Source organism: Danio rerio, chromosome 17 (assembly GCF_049306965.1).
Source record: "Danio rerio strain Tuebingen ecotype United States chromosome 17, GRCz12tu, whole genome shotgun sequence".
Classification (NCBI taxonomy): domain Eukaryota; kingdom Metazoa; phylum Chordata; class Actinopteri; order Cypriniformes; family Danionidae; genus Danio; species Danio rerio.
Genome location: NC_133192.1, coordinates 7,103,748 through 7,122,683, shown reverse-complemented (window position 1 = coordinate 7,122,683; position 18,936 = coordinate 7,103,748). Strand labels below are relative to the sequence as shown.

General features: G+C 37.7%; 1 protein-coding gene across 15 annotated transcripts in view; it reads right to left on the bottom strand.

Annotated features, from left to right (window-relative positions):
* Window positions 1-18,936, bottom strand: part of plaat1l (phospholipase A and acyltransferase 1-like) — a 31,283-nt gene that overhangs the window by 2,684 nt on the left and 9,663 nt on the right. For 12 of the 15 annotated variants that reach the window (XM_005158574.6, XM_073927559.1, XM_073927553.1 and 9 more), the window contains 4 exons: window positions 13,806-14,031; window positions 4,752-4,826; window positions 1,338-1,467; window positions 1,007-1,260 (listed from right to left, as the gene is read on the bottom strand). In XM_005158574.6, coding sequence (XP_005158631.1) covers window positions 1,007-1,260; window positions 1,338-1,467; window positions 4,752-4,760 — 393 coding nt within the window. In that variant the 5' untranslated portion in view covers window positions 4,761-4,826; window positions 13,806-14,031. Of the gene's footprint in view, window positions 1-1,006; window positions 1,261-1,337; window positions 1,468-4,751; window positions 4,827-13,805; window positions 14,069-14,193; window positions 14,486-18,936 lie in introns of those variants that run through there. The other 3 variants (XM_073927561.1, XM_073927551.1, NM_001128782.1) reach the window with 3 other exon arrangements.

Below are 18,936 nucleotides of genomic sequence, written 5' to 3'. Positions count from 1 at the left end.
AGAGAATGGCCAGACTGGTTCCAGCTGATAGAAAGGCAACAGTAACTCAAATAACCACTCGCTACAACTTAGATCTGCAGAAGAGCATCTCTGAACACACAACATGTCCAACCTTGTGGCGGATGGGCTACAGCAGCAGAAGAGCACACCGGGTGCCACTCCTGTCAGCTAAGAACAGGAAATTGAGGTTAATTCTCACAGGCTTACCAAAACTAGACAATAAAAGATTGGAAAAACGTTGCCTGGTCTGATGAGTCTCTATTTCTGCTGTGACATACAGATGGTCGGGTCAGAATTTGGCATCAACAACAGGAAAGCATGGATCCATCCTGCCTTGTATCAACGGTTCAGGCTGCTGCTGGTGGTGGTGGTGTAATGGTGTGGGGAATATTTTCTTGGCACACTTTGGGCTCATGTGTCAACGCCACAGCCTACCTGAGTATCGTTGCTGACCATGTCCATCCCTTAATGACCCCAGTGTACTCATCTTCTGATGTCTACTTCCAGCAGGATAATGCACCATGTCATAAAGTGCGAATCCTCTCAGACTGGTTTCTTGAACATGACGATGAGTTCACTGTACTCAAATGGCCTCCACAGTCACCACACATCAATCCATTAGAGCACCTTTAGGATGTGGTGGAACAGGAGATTGGCATGATGGATGTGCAGCCGACAATTCTGCAGCAATTGCATGATGCTATCATGTCAATATGGAGCAAAAATCTCTGAGAAATATTTCCAGTACCTTATTGAATCTCTGCCATGAAGGATTAAGGCTGTTCTGAAGATAAAAGGGGTCCAACCCGGTACTAGTAAGGTGTATCTAATAAAGTGGCCTGTGAGTTTATCATATATAAATCAGGCAGTGAAGATTACTGATTTTTCAAGAAATCAGATCTTAAACGTGGCGATTTTCACGGGAAGGGCTGGCTGACTGAAAAATAAAAGTCCCTGTGCATATACCCCATTAAATGCTTAATCATATTTAGAAAGTGTTTCTCACCTGCTCGGACTTTTTGACCCCGTTTCGAAACATGGTGGCCTGATGTTCGCTGTTGTTGAAGAGAATGTCGAAGGTCACGGGTTTGGTCATGCTGTGCTCGATCTCCGGCTTGATGATGGAGTAAAAGTCTCGTGGAGGATGCTTGTCGTCCAGGTAGTTTTTGACTCTGAATTTCTTTCCGACGACGTCGAGCGGGTCGAGCTTCACTGCGGCGTTCAGGGCTCGGCCGAAGAGAAGCAGTCTGGTGTCAGAGTCTTGAAGATTCAGTGCAAAACATCAAGACGACTGAATGACTTTAGATTTTGATCTTGAAAATATCGCACAGACTCACCTCTGATGGTCAGATGAGCCACGTAAGGAACTCCGTCTCTTTCACCGTAGTAAATTCCATAGTGAGAAAAGAAGCTGTTGCCGGGAAACTCCAGAATGTCTCCGGGGTACAGCTTGAGATGAGAGTTATTCTGAGAAAAGAGAGAGAGAAAACAATCAACTACCCTTGTGCATCAATTAAAAATAAAAGCTTATACTGTATGTGTTACTAAAGTACTCATAAATATTATCACGCAGTATTCTTAAGGATTCCTCTCACCCTGCTCACAGAATGTTTACTCTCCTGCCTTCCTGCAGGCGCTTCAGGCTCCCCCAGACAAAAACCAGCAGAATGAGGACCAGCTTTTTCCCCAGAGCTGTCTCCCTTTTGAACTTTGCCCCTCACTGACTGTTTTGCCTCCCAAATATACCCCCCACTCTCCTCTAACTTAAACTCCTCACAATCACTGCACTATTTAACATTTGCACATTTAAAAGTGCACATATTCATTGCACTGATTTACTAATTTGAACTGTACATTCCCACTGCACGTGGACATTTGTAATTATGTACACACCCACTGTACATATATATTTGTAATTCAAGAGTTTACACTTAGCTGATGATTGATAATAAAGCTAGTTTGGCGTGCTGTCCTGGGAGAGAGCCCTGAGCTAATAAGATCCTCGAGCCCTGGGTTCCCTCCCGTTGGTTCTTCAAGACGAAAATATTGAGATGAGAAAAGTCTGGTTATTTATAGTGAGTTAAGGATCGTCTGATAGGATAACTAGTCATTAGCTAAAGTTGGAACAGCTGTGAACAATCATAAGAAATTTGTTTAATAATAAACCACTTATGTCTATATATCTGCACTCTTCTGATTATTAATAGCAACCTGTACATATATTAATTTATTGTAAATCTGTTCATAGCTAATACAATCTGTATATAATGTTCATAGCACATCCATCTGTAAATATGACTATAGTTTTTCTATAACTGCACTTTATAACTTATATATCACTGCAAAAAATGCTTTTCTTGCTTAGATTATTTGTCTTGTTTCTAGTCCAAATATCTAAAATTTCTTATATCAAGAAGCATTTGTACACAAGCAAAACATATTGTCTTGTTTTAAGAAATAAAATGCCAATGTTAAGTGAGTTTTTCCTTAAAACAAGCAAAATAATCTGCCAATGGGGTAAGCAAATTAATCTTGTTTTTTCTTTTGACGTAAGATTATTTTGCTTACCCCATTGGCAGATTATTTTGCTTGTTTTAAGGAAAAACTCACCTATATGTTTTATATATGACTATATGTTACCTATATGACTATATGTTTTTCTTGTCTAGAAAATGCTTCTTGATTTAGGAATTTTAAGATATTTGGACTAGAAACAAGACTAAAAATCTAAGTAAGAAAGGCATTTTTTGCAGTGTACCTGTTTCCTGCTCTTGCTGCTATTGCACTGCTGGTTAGACCTAAACTGTCTTTCGTTGCGTTGTACTTGTCAATATGTAATGACAATAAAGTTGAAGTTAATCTAATCTAAAAAAAAATCTAAATGTTTTAAACTGGTGAATTAATCACAATTTTAAAAAAAAGCATAAATAAATAACAATTGACCTTTTGTTTATAATTTATTAATGGCAGAAAAGGCTTCCAATGGTTTTGTTGTAGTTTCACTGGCAGATAATTAGCTTCATCATAGCTAACATGTTTTATTTTATTTAGGATTTTAACAAAACAAAAATAAATAAAGGAATTCTGAGGAATTTTTGCGGAAAATATAAAATATACACTCAAAATTCTTACTTTATTCCCATCAGAATTGTAAGATTTTAAACTCAGATTAAGAAAGAGAAAAAGTCACTAAATAAAAACTAGAATTCTGTTTATTTTTTTTATTATTCTTAATTTTACCTCTGAATTAGAAGATAAAATCTCTTAATTCTGAGGAAAAACATGCTGTTGCACTCAGACTTTCTGTAATGCTTTTCAGTGTCTTTCTACATTTTCATGTAATTTTTTTGCGTTTTTTCTGAAATATTAACTCAAGCTAAATAATCTGCCAATGCGGTAAGCAAAATAATCATAGCACAAATCCAAAAACAAGATTATTTAGCTTACCCCATTGGCTGATTATTTAGCTTGAGTTAAGGAAAAACTCACTTCATTTTGGCATATTATTTCTTAAAACAAGACAATATGTTTTGCTTGTCTAGAAAATGCTACTTGATTTAAGAATTTGTAGATATTAGGACTTGAAACAAGACAAAAAATCTAAGTAAGAAAAGCATTTTTTGCAATGTAAAAAGTTACTCAATGAGTTATTAAATTACTTGACTCAACACAACTTAAAATTCAACGCATAAATGCACTACACATACAGTTGAAGTCAGAATTATTAGCCCCCCTGAATTATTAGCGCTCCTGTTTATTTTTTTCCCCAATTTCTGTTTAATGGAGGGAATATTGTTTTAGCACATTTCTAAGCATAATAGTTTTAAAAACTTGTTTCTAATAACTGATTTATTTTATCTTTGTCATGATGACAGTAAATAATATTTTACTAGATATTTTTCAAGACACTTCTATACAGCTTAAAGTGACATTTAAAGGCTTAACTAGGTTAATAAGGTGAACTAGGCAGGTTAGGGTAATTAGGCAAGTTATTGTATAATGATGGTTTGTTCTGTAGATTATCGGAAAAAAAAAATAGCTTAAAGGGGCTAATAATTTTGTCCTAAAAATATATTTTTTTAAATTAATAACTGCTTTTATTCTAGCCGAAATAAAACAAATAAGACTTTCTCCAGAAGGAAAAATATTATCAGACATACTGTGAAAATTTCATTTCTCTGTTAAATATCATTTGGCAAATATTAAAAAAAGAAAAAAAAAATCAAAAGGGGGCTAATAATTCTGACTTCAACTGTAAATCTCAATGACAATAGAAATTAAACTCTTATAATTTTTTTTAAATCAGAGCCAAACACAACCTTTTAGCTAAATGTAATACTTAATATAAACATTATATATCAAAACACAAATATTTAAAAGCAATGACACAATATTTCCCACATACCATATATTGATGTGAATTTCTGACTTTTTCTGTTATTTTACAGACTTATTTCTCTATATATTATTTCGTTATATTAAATCAAACTACTAAGATGTCAATAAGTCACTTTGTTACACTGTAGAGTTGAATTTTCACCATCAAAAGTCGACAGAGCAGAGATCAACATCCCATACTGCAATTCACAGCCGTAAATAAACAGAAAACATCACACAATAACTAATAATTAACTAATCATTTTTTACAGTTAATAATAATTAGTAGTTAACTAATTACACCCAACACTGGTTGGCAGTATATAAACGTATTAACCAGCAGTATATAGTGTAGTAATGATAATAATATTTACCAGTCCCATTGGTGTCGGCAGTGATGTCAATGTCCTGAAAAACACTATAGACGGACGCTAGATCTTCATTCGACACTAATATCAGAAGCAGATTTAGATGTTAGAAGAAGGAGTGCAGGTTAATCATGCGGTTCCTGATCATCTGATCAAACACACACCCAGGATCTGTGCTTGAACACCTCCAGAAACACACTCAAATGAGGCATTTCTGCTGTTTTCGGTGCTGCTTAGGATCTTCAGATGTGAATGTGGGAGTAAGTGATGGTTATAGATATCATAATCAGCCACATATGCCATGCTTTTTATTCATTTGATCAAGTTGGTGGGTTCAAGGATCTCCAAACTTGTTCCTGGAGGGCCGGTGTCCTGCAGATTTTAGCTCTAACCTAATCAAACACACCTGAACAAGCTAATCAAGCTCTTACTAGGTATACTTGAAACACCCAGACAGGTGTGTTGAGGCAAGTTGGAGCTAAACCCTGCAGGCCACCGGACCTCCGGGAACAAGATTGGTGACCCCTGGTTTAGAAAGAGACTTCAGTTGAAGTGACGTAAAAGATCCTCCAGGGAGAGTTCAGTCATTACTTCTGTTTTTGTCAGGAAACATCTGTGCGTCGGCTTTAAGAAAGTAAAATCCAAAATGCAAATAGCTGGTAAATTCATCACAGCGATGTACCATATTTGTTTTTTTACAACATGTGGAGTCATCTTGAGGTTATAGAAATTCCTTTTAAACCCTTTCAAGAGTTCACACTTAGCTGATGATTTATAAAAGCTTGTTTGGCATGCTGTCCCGGGAGAGAGCCCCGAGCTCAAGGGATTCTCAAGCCCGGGGCTTCCTCCCGTTGGCAGAGAGAGAGGGGAGCCTGAGCTCGGTGGATCTCAGAACTCCCCGACTGCGGTAGCTAAGGGAACTGAGGGGTTAGACAAATGCTTGATTGTTATACGTGTTGAATGTCTTTGGACACGGGGAGAACATACAAACTCCTCACAGAAACACCCACCGGCCCTAAGGGACCTGGGCCGGCAGTGTTCTTGCCGCCGTGCCGCCCTATCAGAGGTAAAGGAGGAGAATAGGGGAGGAGGGGGGTTTCTTCCAAACGAAGATAAAATGAGCTGAAAACTGTGGTTATTTATAGTAGCTTAGGGCTCATGTGATTGGAAGATAGTGATTAGCAAATACGGGACCGGCCATGATAAATCATAAGCACGTGATCCCCTCGAAATTAGTTTATGAATAAACTTCACGTAGCGAGTGACATTGCTCAGCAAGCAAAATTTGCCAAAAAAAAAAAAAAAAGCTGTGAAAAGCTTTTCTTTATGTTATCACCATTTATGAGCATCTCAATCTTTTTCCAAATACAGCTGAAGTCAGAATTATTAGTTCCTATGAATTATTAACCCGCCTGTATATTTTCCCCCAATTTTTGTTTACCGGAGAGAAGATTTTAAACATTTCTAAACATAATAGTTTTAATAACTCATGTCTAATAACTGATTTATTTTATCTTTGCCTTGATGACAGTAAATAATATTAGACTACGTATGTATTTACCTTGAAGTGACTTTTTTTTTTTTTTGTAATTCAGTTTTTATTTCCGAAAATGAAAATATACAATGTTTTACAATCAGATAGAAAAATACTTTTAACAGATATTACCCCATATATATTCCCCATCTCCCCAAACAATTATACGCACATCAGGAAACACAGAATAACTATAGTTTAGACCAAGCTGTTAGATAATTTACATTAAGTTGACATCCGTAGCATCAGATGAGGGTGAAGTGTCCTAAGATTTCTTTGATGTTGCATATACAGATTGTCCATACCGTAAGAATGTCCACTTTGGCATGGTTGATCCATGCTGATGACAGTTCCAGATACAGTATTTCCAATAATGATTGTAACCAGTGCTTAACTGAGAGATCATGAGGAGGTTTCCACCTTTCAACCAACATTTTCTTTGTAGCAGTTGAAGCAGCTAACCAAAATTTACAGACCTTTGCATTTAAGGGAAATTGAGAGTTATCATTCAATAGTAACAATACAGGATCTTTGGGGAAACAAATTTTTGTAACTTTAAATAAAATGTCCAGCACCGAATCCCAAAGTTTTTGCACCTCCGCACATTCCCACATCATATGTAAAAAGGTGTCTGGACACTGTGGTTCACAGAACTTACAATATGGATCTGGAGATAAACCTATGACTTGAAGTGACATTTAAAGGCTTAACTAGGCAAGTTAGGGTAATTAGGTACAGTAAGTCATTGTATATCAGTGGTGTGTAAAAGGGGCTAATAATATTGACCTTAAAATGTTTTTTTTTTTTTTTTTTTAATTAAAACTGCTTTTATTCTAGCTGAAATAAAACAAATAAGACTTTCTCCGGAAGAAAAAAAACATTATAGAAAATAATGTGAAAAATTCCTTGCTCTGTTAAACATCATTTGGGAAATATTTGAAAAAGGAAAATCACAATAATTCTGACTGTATATAGTCTAATGAGACCTGGAAGCAGCAGTGTGATTTTTTTTAATGCAGAGTGATTTATATATTATAATTAAAATGCTAGATTTTATTAAGTAATAAAAATGTACAGTTTTATTTGTATTTTAGAAAAATTTGATACTCATACACAGGGCCGGAGTGGGACTCCATTTTAGTCCTGGAGTTTCAAGCCTTAGACCGGCCCACCTCAGTTCAAGACTGACTATATTAAAGTATAAATGACAAAGTATATAGTATATATATTTAAAGTTTTAAAGGACACTATTAACTTCAAATATACCGGCGAGGCAGTGGCACAGTGGGTAGTGCTGTCGCCTCACAGCAAGAAGGTCGCTGGGTCGCTGGTTCGAACCTTGGCTCAATTGGCATTTCTGTGTGGAGTTTGCATGTTCTCCCTACCTTTGTGTGGGTTTCCTCCGAGTGCTCTGGTTTCCCCCACAGTCCAAAGACATGCGGTACAGGTGAATTGGGTAGGCTAAATTGTCCGTAGTGTGTGTGTGTGTGTGAATGTTTGTGTGGATGTTTCCTAGAGATGGGTTGCGGCTGGAAGGGCATCCGCTGCATAAAAACTTGCTGGATAAGTTGGCGGTTCATTCCGTTGTCGCGACCCCGGATTAATAAAGGGACTAAGCCAACAAGAAATTGAATGAATGAATGAACTTCAAATGCTTTTCATAAATGTGAGAACAATAAAGGCTAGCTAAATCTCCAACACTATTCTTTAAAAACATTAAAATGTCCTTTCCTATATCTGAATATATATTCTGTGCTTATTTCTTTATGGATATTCAGTCCTTTGTAACAGTGGTCACACAAAAAAAATTAAAATATTTACACCTACATAAGCAATTCAAACAGTATTATATGTCTTAATACTAAAAATGAAAAAATAAATAAATTAGACGAAATTCGAACCTGGGTCGGAGGCGTCATAACGCAACGTGCTGACCAATGGACCACAATGGCTTAATCTCGTATTCCCCTTTTAGATTTCTAATCATCTGATTTTCATTGAGCAGGTGTAATATTCATTAATATTAATTATTCAAATTCTTATATTCACTAAGGTGCCGCTGTTTGCGGTTGAATTTGTTAACATCATCATTATCCTGCAGGCTGCATGTTGCTCACAGGGCAGCGAGAAAATAAATAAAAAGAGCTGAGCTGCGGCAAAATAATGAATAAAAGGAAGCTATGGTCAAATAAATAAATAAATGAAAAAAAGTGCGACTGCTGAGAGTGCAAACAGCTAGGCACACCGGCCCTCACAGCCAAAAAACGGACTGGCTCAACGGTCCTCCCGATTAGTCAATCCAGGATTGCTCATACAGTACAGTTAGAACGCTTAGTTAAAATATTTATCCTTCATGTTTTTATTTTCAGTATTTAATTTAATTTTTTCAATTTTAGCATTGTGGGTTTCTTTTATGCAGAAAGAAACGACCTCCCACACAGACGCAGATTTTGTTTTAGTTGCTGTTCATCCGTTTGGTGTGTTCATGAGTAGCTTTTTGGTCCAGACTAGCTTTATTTCTGAATGAAATGCCTACTTTACTACATCCAATCAGTTCGCAGTAGAAAAAAAACAAGCCACGCTCACTGTTTACTCATTTAAAGTCCACATGAACCAGAAGCGGCAGCCTTTTTTTTTTTGTATTGTGACTGATGGATTGAGATTTCTGCCTTCCAGTCAGTCCTAGGGTGGATCATCATTTATCCTTTTCTCATTTCTTTATTAACATGATTATTTGAATAATGAATAAAGTGAACACATTGCTTAATATAAGAATGTTTAGTGCATTTTCCCCTCTCTTTGAAACTATTTTTAGGAGCCACTAAACTAGGTCAGAGGTCACGGAGACCTCGTGCGGAGGCTGAGGACTGGAAGCAACTGTTTGTTATTTCTATGAGTTAATGCTATCTAAAGTGATTTTGCTATTTTTACGGTTAATTCTTATAAAGTGATTCTACTTTTTATTCAAGATAGACTTTGTGTAGTTACTGCCAGAATGTAGATTATAGCGGTTTTTAACCAGTTTTGATAAAGACGGCTGACAGTACACTCAGCCTTGTGTAAAATAACAGATTGTACTTTAAGTGTGTGTGTTCTATTTGATTGTGGATCCGTTTCACAGGTCTGGAGTCAGCTCTAAACAGTCTAATGGATATCTGATGTTTATATGCCTAAGATATTGTTCAGAACGTGAACGTGTATTGTCCCATGTGAAAATTTTCCTAGTCTATCTGTGTTTTAACCAATCAGGATAGAACTCCTATATGTGTGACGCAGTTAATGACGTTATGTGAGAGTTTAATTGTTATTGATTTGTGATTGTAAGCAGAGCGGCCTAGGAACTCATTGTGAATGTTGAAGCTGGCTTCTGCTGCTGACTATCTTCAGAAAACTTTATTTGAATCTCTGACTCCGGCTCTTCTTCATCTGACAGACATCTGGTCATACTTTGGGTCAAAACTGTATACTGTCCCTACGTGAAGCAGTTCCTACAGAAACAGAATATTAAATGAGAAAAGGTGGGCGTGGCTTGTTTTTCTGCTGCAAGCTGATTGGATGTAGTCAAGGAGGCATTTCATTCAGAAATATGGGGAAAAGGGTTTGGGGAGAGTTATCACAACCTAACAGACTCCTCCTCCTCACCATTTCTGTTTGTTTTTAAAACTGACAGCTGAAGGGGTGTGGTTTAGTATGTTAGATACGCCCAATAGCTCAGACTGACATGATCTGAGAATTACACTGAAATCAAACAGGAAGTGCATTTTAGATTTCAATTTTAGATTACAAAGACAAACTTGATTTTTTTTTCTTAATGACATGCACATATGAACTGTTCATCACAGAACTAGCATGTGAGCTAACAAAATCAATATAGTTAGTCTTGATGTCATGTGTCCTTCAATATTATCTTTTAAGGATCAGAGGACAGTGAGGTGATTTTTGGAGTCAGTGACACAGATCTGAGATCAGAGGGAAACTTCTGTCTTCTGCATTTCTTCTTTAGAGGAATTCCCACACAATCTGTGCTCCAGCGGGACGGGTCTCTGACAGATGACGCGCAGTTGTCCCGCGGCTGATCGGCCTCAGACTCGCGCGGCACGAGCGACATCCAGACCATGTGCTGAAGCACATACTTCTGCCTCTCATTCTCACAGGAACTCAAAGGTTGAGAGACGAGCTCTAATCGCGTCCCCGCTGAATATCCCGGCCTTGGAAAGAGGTGACATTTCTGGTGGAGGAAAATCCTGCGGTCGCCGCCACCTGTCAGAAAGCCACCAGCAGCTGCGTCATCTGCGCATGCGCTTCCCTGCTTCAGGGACACACACCGGGATTCCCTACTTTAGCTTCTAGAGGCAAACCTACAGATTTACAGAGTTTTTCTTTTAAAGAAATGACTCGAAGGCTGTTGTGAACTCTGAGTTTGTTATTCGATTATGCCTGCTTTCGTTGAAGCCGCGTGTTCACATGAATTCAGAACGCATTTCAAAACATATTCCTCCTATATGAATTTGATCAGAAAAACTACATTACCCATGATGCTATACATAAAATTTCACCAATCATAAACTTCTTCCCAATTCGCGTACTATCCATCCTAAATAGTGTTCAAAAATAGAATTAGTATGTCCCAAATCTATAGTGTGTTGAAAATAGCCTGCCAAAGGTTTTCAGACGGTTACGATTTTCATAGACTGTAAAAGATATGGATGTAGCACGTCACCCACAGGTTTCTGAAGAGCGCAAATAAAGCTACAAGTAGGCGTGGCCAACCGTCGTCATTTTGTTTACGCGTCATCGCACCAACCGGGAGATACCAAACAAGGGCAAAGAGGCAGAGCATGAGCGGAGCTACAGATGCCTGTTAGCATTTTGCATAGACAGGTTTTTCTTTGGGAGAAACGCTTAATACTTTATTACCTGCGACTCGTTTGTGTTCTGACCATGTGTTTGGTTGTACACTTTATCAATAAGGTGTCTTTTAAAAACGCTGTTGTAATATGATTAGAAAATGTGTTGAATAACTGAGGTGAGGTGCAAAAAAAAAGCCAGGCACAAATTAAGCCCTGGAAAACAATATTGTTTGGGTTTAGGGAAGGAGGAGGGTGGGTTAAGCCTGATTTATACTTCTGCGTCAAGTGACCGGCGTGACCCACGGCGCATGCAACGCGCGTAGCGGTGCATTTATACTTCTGCGCGCTGTCTCTGTCGGTCTGCATTAACACTTCCGAAACGCTAGTGGGCAGTGAGGTGTAAATGTTCCTCTGTGTCGAATTTCTTCACTGTTGTTTTGCTTTTCCTGAACACTTCCTGGATGTACAAGTGGTTCAAACTCGCTCATTTTGAGGCAGGAACCGGCGGACGTGCAACAACTTTAACTATGAGGTAAACACAAAACAAAACTTTCCATCCGGAGCTCCTTCACGGGACTCCACACTTGTAAACAATCGCTACATTGAGTTCGCGCGGCTCTCGGTCCCGCCCCGACTCGTCAGCGCTACTAAGCCGACCAATCACAGAGCTTGCGCTACGCGTCGTTGCGACGTGTAGTTACATTTTTTGAGAGGTGCACGTCAGTGACGGCGACGGCCACGGCGAAGGGCTATGCGTCAGCGCCGTAGCATACACCGGTGTTTGACGCAGAAGTATAAATCAGCCTTCAGTCAGTCATCAGCAGCCTCTGGTGGATTTACATGAGAACAGTAGGCAAGAATGGCACTCGTGAGCGAAATTTGAGATCTGAAAAAGCATACACAGCGGCCTCTGGTGGATTCGCGAAAACAAAAACTGCAAAAAAAAAACGTACCTCCTGGGACATATTTAGCGCTCTCCAGAAATGAATACAAAGGTACGTAATCAGAATAAGCCTGGGTTGAAAATATTATTTACTGTCATCATGGCAAAGATAAAATAAATCAGTGATTAGAAACGAGTTATTAAAACTATTATGATTAGAAATTTGTTCAAAAAATTTTTTCGTTGAAAAACAACAGAAATTGGGGGAAAAATATAAACAGGGGGGCTAATAACCCAGGAGGGCTAATAATTTTGACTTCAACTGTATTCATTCACATTCTAATTACTGTAAAGAAACAACGATTCACATTTGATAATTAAAAAAACACAAAAAAGGGATTTTAATTTCTGACAGTCACACATAACTGAAGTGTCGCTTTAGGATCTGTAAATGGCTCTCTTCTATCCTATATTGATAATGCATGAAGTTCTTTAGCTTCACACACACACACACACACACACATCAGCAGAAGCGCTCCTGTTTTAAGGATTCCTCTGCGTGATTATCATTATTCAGCTGTTTGGCAGCAGATGCGGCGTCGCGTCACCATCTCCACCTGTTTCTGAAGCGCTCGATTCACTACCTTTGACCTCGCGGATGGAAATGCACACAATAGCAGGTCTTTCAAGGAGGAGGAACAGCTGCATCAAACATACACCGGCAGCTGGAGCCACACTAAAACACTAATGAGCAATAAAACATTAACACTAGTCCTCATGCTGCATTATAGTATACAGTCAGGTACAGCTGAAGGACATTACTGTATATGAAGCTGTTCTCCAGTTAAAGTAGAGCGAAAAAATCTGTTAATCAACAGATTAGCTAATATCATAGCTTTGTTTTGTGATTTTACGTTTTGCTCTTAGATGTACCCTACTGAAAAAAACTGCTTAAATCAGCCTAGACTGGTTGGCTGGTTTTAGCTGGTCGACCAGCCTGGTTTAAGAAGGGTTTTGGCCACTTCCAGGCTGGTTTCCAGCCATTTCCAGCCTGGTCTTAGCTGGTCAGGCTGGGAGATGACCAGCTAAAACTAGCTTGACCAGCCTAGCCAGCTGGGAGCCCAGCCAAAACCAGCTATGTCCAGCTAAAACCAGGCTGGTCAAGCTGGTTTTAGCTGGTCATTTTCCAGCCTGACCATCTAAGACCAGGCTGGAAATGGCTGGAAACCAGCCTGGAAATGGCCCAAACCCCTGTAAAACCAGGCTGGTCGACAAGCTAAAACCAGCCAACCAGCTTAGGCTGGTTCAAGCTGTTTTTTTCAGCAGGGTATTCATTCATTCATTCATTCACTTTCCTTTGGCTTAGTCCCTTATTTATCAGAGGTCGCCACAGTGGAATGAACCGACAACTATTCCAGCGTATGTTTTATGCAGCAATTATAGGCAAGTCATTGTTTAACAGTGGTTCATTCTGTAGACAACTGAAAAAAATATAGCTTAAGGGGGCTAATAATATTGACCTTAAAATGGTTTTTAAAAATAAAAACTGCTTTCATTCTAGCCGAAATAAAACAAATAAGACTTACTCCAGAAGAAAAAATATTTTAGGGAATACTGTGAGAGATACCTTGCTGTTAAACATCGCTTGGGAAATATTTGTTGCTTTTTTTCCAACTTTGTGTTCAAAACGTGGACTTAAAGAAAGGCTTCAATGGATGTGGAAAGGCTCTTCATTGAAGCAACAAAGCTTGTTTTTGTGTCTTTGTTGTGGTTTTTCAGGAATAATCACTGACCTTGAGTGTGTCGATCTGCTTACGCTGTCATTTCACGCATCTCCTACATGGATGTGAAGCCACACAAGCAGCGAGTCTATTTCCAGCTTCTGTGTGCCACTGAAATAGTCTGAGAGTTGAGTTTCAGCCCTCCGTCTCTGTAAATCTCTCGATCTCTCTGCACTGGCGCTGATTTTAGCTCACAGGTGTTGACCTTCGCCATTTTGAGCCTCCATGTTCACATTCCCTCCGGACACGAGTTATAGGCCCGTTCACGACATACACTGAAAAACAATGATTCATTGGACTTAAGTAAGGTAAGGCAATTGCAAACAATGCATATGGGTTGAATTTAAACAAACTAATTAAGTTAAACATTGCTAACTTTAACTTTGTTTGTAACCCCTACCTTAAAAAAAGTAGTAAATCCAATTGATCATATTGTAACTGCACTTTCAGATAAAAAGCAGAGAAGAATACTTGAGAAGAAAATGTCTTTCTTTTTTTTTTGCAATTCCATATTGAAAAACTGATATATGAGCAATATCACGCGAGTAGCAGTGTGATATAGCTGTGTATCGGCACTGGTGGGAGGCGTGCATTGGCTCGAGGCCACTGGATGAGTGCCTGATAGCCCATGTCCCATGAGTGGTACGGTACAGTTCGGTATATTTATTGCCATTTTCACTGTCAAAAGGTGTACCAAACCGTACTGTACCACTTTTTCGGCACTCTTTCCAAAGGGTACCAAACACAAGAAAGGGTACCAAAAGGCAGAGCTAGATGTGCAGCTGAACGCTGATTGGTTACAGAGATACAGAGCTAGTCAGAATGAAAACAAAGAAACCACCATGTTTTAAATACACAGGCGAGACATTACATTGTAATACTATATGCATATAATAACGAGCCATGGATTACCCGAGCTCAAACAAACCTTGTCGTTCTCTTGATGTACAGATACAAAGCCAAGAAAAACAAAACCTGCCGTGTCCTGTTGTTGTTTTATGTGGCCGTCTAAAAGTGCAAGCGGTTTTCGCTTTCTCCAGGAAGCTTGCGATCGCATGTATATTTGATATAACGAACTTCTTGAGCTGATAATAATGTGTGCGTGATTATTGAAGTGTCTTCGTCATCTGATCCATTCAGAAAGAAAAGGACAAACGCGAGAGTGAAGCGCAAACAAATGAGAAGCCCGACAAAACACAGGAGCAAATTGTTTCAGCAACCTGAATCACGAACAAACAGCCACGTTTATCATCGCTTTATGGACTATTATGAACTCGGAATGACAGAATTACTCTCTAACAGAGGCTACATGTGCTGCTGAAGATTATAAACACACATGGGAGGTTTGCTCTGGCTGTGGGCTATGTTGCGTGTTGTTTTTGAACCCAAATAAGGCCTGAATGTATGATCTGTGTAGTTTTTCCAAAACTGGTAACATATCCGAGACTCTAAGGGTCTGTATGTGTTCATATATGCTGCATTTATTTTTGAAAAAAAAAAAGTTTTTTCATTAAACAAAGTTTAACAAATTTAATTACAAAAAAATTCTGACTTTTTTCCACATAATTATAAATGTATATCTTGAATGTACAGTTGAAGTTAAAACTATTAGCCCCCTGAATTATTCGCCCCCCTATTTTTTCCCCCAATTTCTGTTTAACGGAGAGATTTTTTTAAACATATCTAAACATAATAGTTTTAATAACTCATCTCTAATAACTGATTTATTTTATCTTTGCCATGATGACAGAACATAATATTTGACTAGATATTTTTCAGGACACTTCTATACAGCTTAAAATGACATTTAAAGGCTGAACTAGGTCAATAAGGTAAACTAGGCAGGTTAGGGTAATTAGGCAAGTTATTGTATAACAATAGTTTGTTCTGTAGACTATCGGGGGGAAAAAATAGCTTAAAGAGGCTAATAATATGGATTAAAATGGATTAAAAAAATTAAAAACTGCTTTTATTCTATCCAAAATAAAACAAATAAGACTTTCTCCAGAAGAAAAATATTATCAGACATACTGTGAAAATGTCCTCGCCCTGTTAAACATCATTTGGGACAAATTAAAAAAGGAAAAAAAAAAATCAAAGGGGGCTAATAATTCTGACTCCAACTGTATATCATAATTCTGAGTTAATTTTATATAATTTAACTAATACAACGACTTTCATCTCAAAATTAATATAATATTTTTATTTATATGTTACAATTCAGTTTTTTTTCCTCTCATGATTCAAATTATGTTCTCCCCATGTTAATGTGTGTGTGTGTTCGTGTTGTGTGTGAATAAATGTGTATGGGTGTTTCTCAGTACTGGGTTGCAGCTGGAAGGGCATTTGCTGCGTAAAACATATGCTGGAATAGTTGGCGGTTCATTCCGCTGTTGCGACCCCTGATGAATGAGGGACTAAGCCAAAGGAAAATGAATGAAATCCAAATTAATGTCAAATGTATTTGTCCTCACAATTAAAAATGTAATATATACATATATAATATATATATATATATATATATATATATATATATATATATATATATATATATATATATATATATATATATATATATATATATTTAGGGGAATTTTAACCCAGTGCTGGGTCAGATGAGGACAAACCCGATGTTGGGTTGATTTTTTAAACTTAAACTAGTCTTTATAAACCAGCAGTGGTTAACACAACTTTGGGTTACAACAACCCAGAATTTTGAAGTGAAGAGTCAGACAAAAGGATCCACTTCATTCATTCATTCATTCATTCATTTTCCTTTCGGCTTAGTCCCTCTATTTATCTCAGGTCACCTCAGAGGAATGAACCGCCAACTATTCTAGCATTTGTTTTACGCAGCGGATGCCCTTCTAGCCGCTTCCCATTACCGGGAAACACCCATACAAACTCATTCACACACACACAGTCATACACTAAGGCCAATTTAGTTTATTCAGTTCACCCAGCGCATGTGTTTGGACTGTGGGGGAAACTGGAGCACCCGTAGGAAACCCACACCAACACAGCGTTAACCACTGAGCCACCGTGACGCCCCAAGTTCCAGTTCTCTTTTTTTAATTATTAAATAACTAACGTCCATCCATTCAAAACTAACACAAGCAAAGCAATATTAAACCTGCGTCCTGAAGTTAGTTTCCGACAACTAAAAACCCGAAAGCATCATCAACATTCAACCTACGATACACATCCCGTCCACACACAAAAAACACACGTCTCCTTGTCAGATGTGCGGCAGAAAAGCATCCCCATAAAAGCGTGCGCAGTTGTCTCTGCGCTGACTCTGTGTGTGTGCGTGTGTGTGGTGTAGGATGTCTGCGCGCGTGTGAACAGCTGACAGTGTGAGGCCTGTCAGGGCGACTGAGGCCTGCCAACAGGAGGTGCAGAAAAGAGAGACAGAGAAGAGAGAGAGAGACAGAAGAGAGAGAGAGAAAGACACCAACAGCTGGAAGGGGGAGGAAGACACATAGAAAAGGCCGGGAAGGCAAGACCCGTCTGGACACAATCCAGGAGAAGCCCACGGACGACGATACATGTGAACTGAGATGGTTTTGGGACGGCGGATGGACTCGGAATCCAGGAATGGGCAAGTAATGTCTGTTAGGTCAGTGCTGCTTAACTGAAGGGCTTTTCAATACTGGATTAATCTCGCTTTAGTTCAATTTAATAGATGTGTATTTGTAAAAGTATTTTTAGAGCACTTTCAACAATGTAGATTGTGTCAAAGCAGGTTAATAATGAAGAAAAGAGAGTAAAAGGTGTAATATTTTAAATGGAGTCTCGCTTTAATTCAATGTAGCTTTATTTTAGAGCACTTTTTACACCGTAGACTGTGTCAAAGCAGGTTAACATCGATACAGAGAATAAAAGTCAGAATATTACAAACTGAGTCTCGCTTTAATTCAATTTAGCTTCACGTTTAGACTTTTAACAATGTAGATTGTCTCAAAGCAGGTTAACATCGATAAAGAAAAGAGTAAAAGGTGTAATATTTCAAATTGAGTCTCACATTAATTCAATTTAGCTTCACGTTTAGACTTTTAACAATGTAGATTGTGTCAAAGCAGCTTAAATTCAACGAGGAAAGGAGAGTAAAAGTTGTAACATTTCAAATCGAGTCTCACTTTAATTCAATTTAGCTTTATTTATTTTTTACTTTTTCAAATGTAGATTGTGTCAATTTAGATTAACAACGATAAAAAGAGAGTAAAAGGTGCAGTATTTTAAATTGAACCTCACTTTAATCCGATTTAGTTTTATGTTTAGACTTTTTACAATGTAGATTGTCTCAAAGCAGGTTAACATCGATAAAGAAAAGAGAGTAAAAGGTGTAATATTTCAAATTGAGTCTCGCTTTAATTCAACTTAGCTTCACGTTTAGACTTTTAACAATGCAGATTCTGTCAAAGCAGCTTAAATTATAGAAAAGAGAGTAAAAGGTGTAATATTTTAAATTGAGACTCACTTTAATTCAATGTAGCTTTATTTTTAGAGCACTTTTTACACAGTCGATTGTGTCAAAGCAGGTTAACATCGATAAGGAGAATAAAAAAGTCTGAATATTACAAATTGAGTCTTGCTTTAATTCAATTTAGCTTTATATTTAAAGGACTTTTTACAATGTAGATTGTGTCAAAGCAGGTTCATTTCAACAAGGAAAAGAGAGTAAAAGGTGTAATATTTCTAATTAAGTCCCGCTTTAATTCAACTTAGCTTTCTTTATAGACTTTTTACAATGTAGATTGTGTGAACTTAGGTTAACAACGATGGAAAGAGAGTAAAACATTTCAAATGGAGTCTCGCTTTAGTTTAATGTAGCTTTATTTTTAGAGCACTTTTTACACCTTAGATTGTGTCTAAGCAGGTTAACATCGATAAAGAGAATAAAAAAGTTAGAATATTACAAATTGATTCTCGCTTTAATTCAATTTAGCTTCACGTTTAGACTTTTAACAATGTAGATTTTGTCAAAGCAGCTTAAATTCAACTATAAAAAGAGAGTAAAAGGAGTAATATTTCAAATTAAACCTCACTTTAATCCGATTTAGTTTTATGTTTAGACTTTTTACAATGTAGATTGTCTCAAAGCAGGTTAACATCGATAAAGAAAAGAGTATAAAAGGTGTAA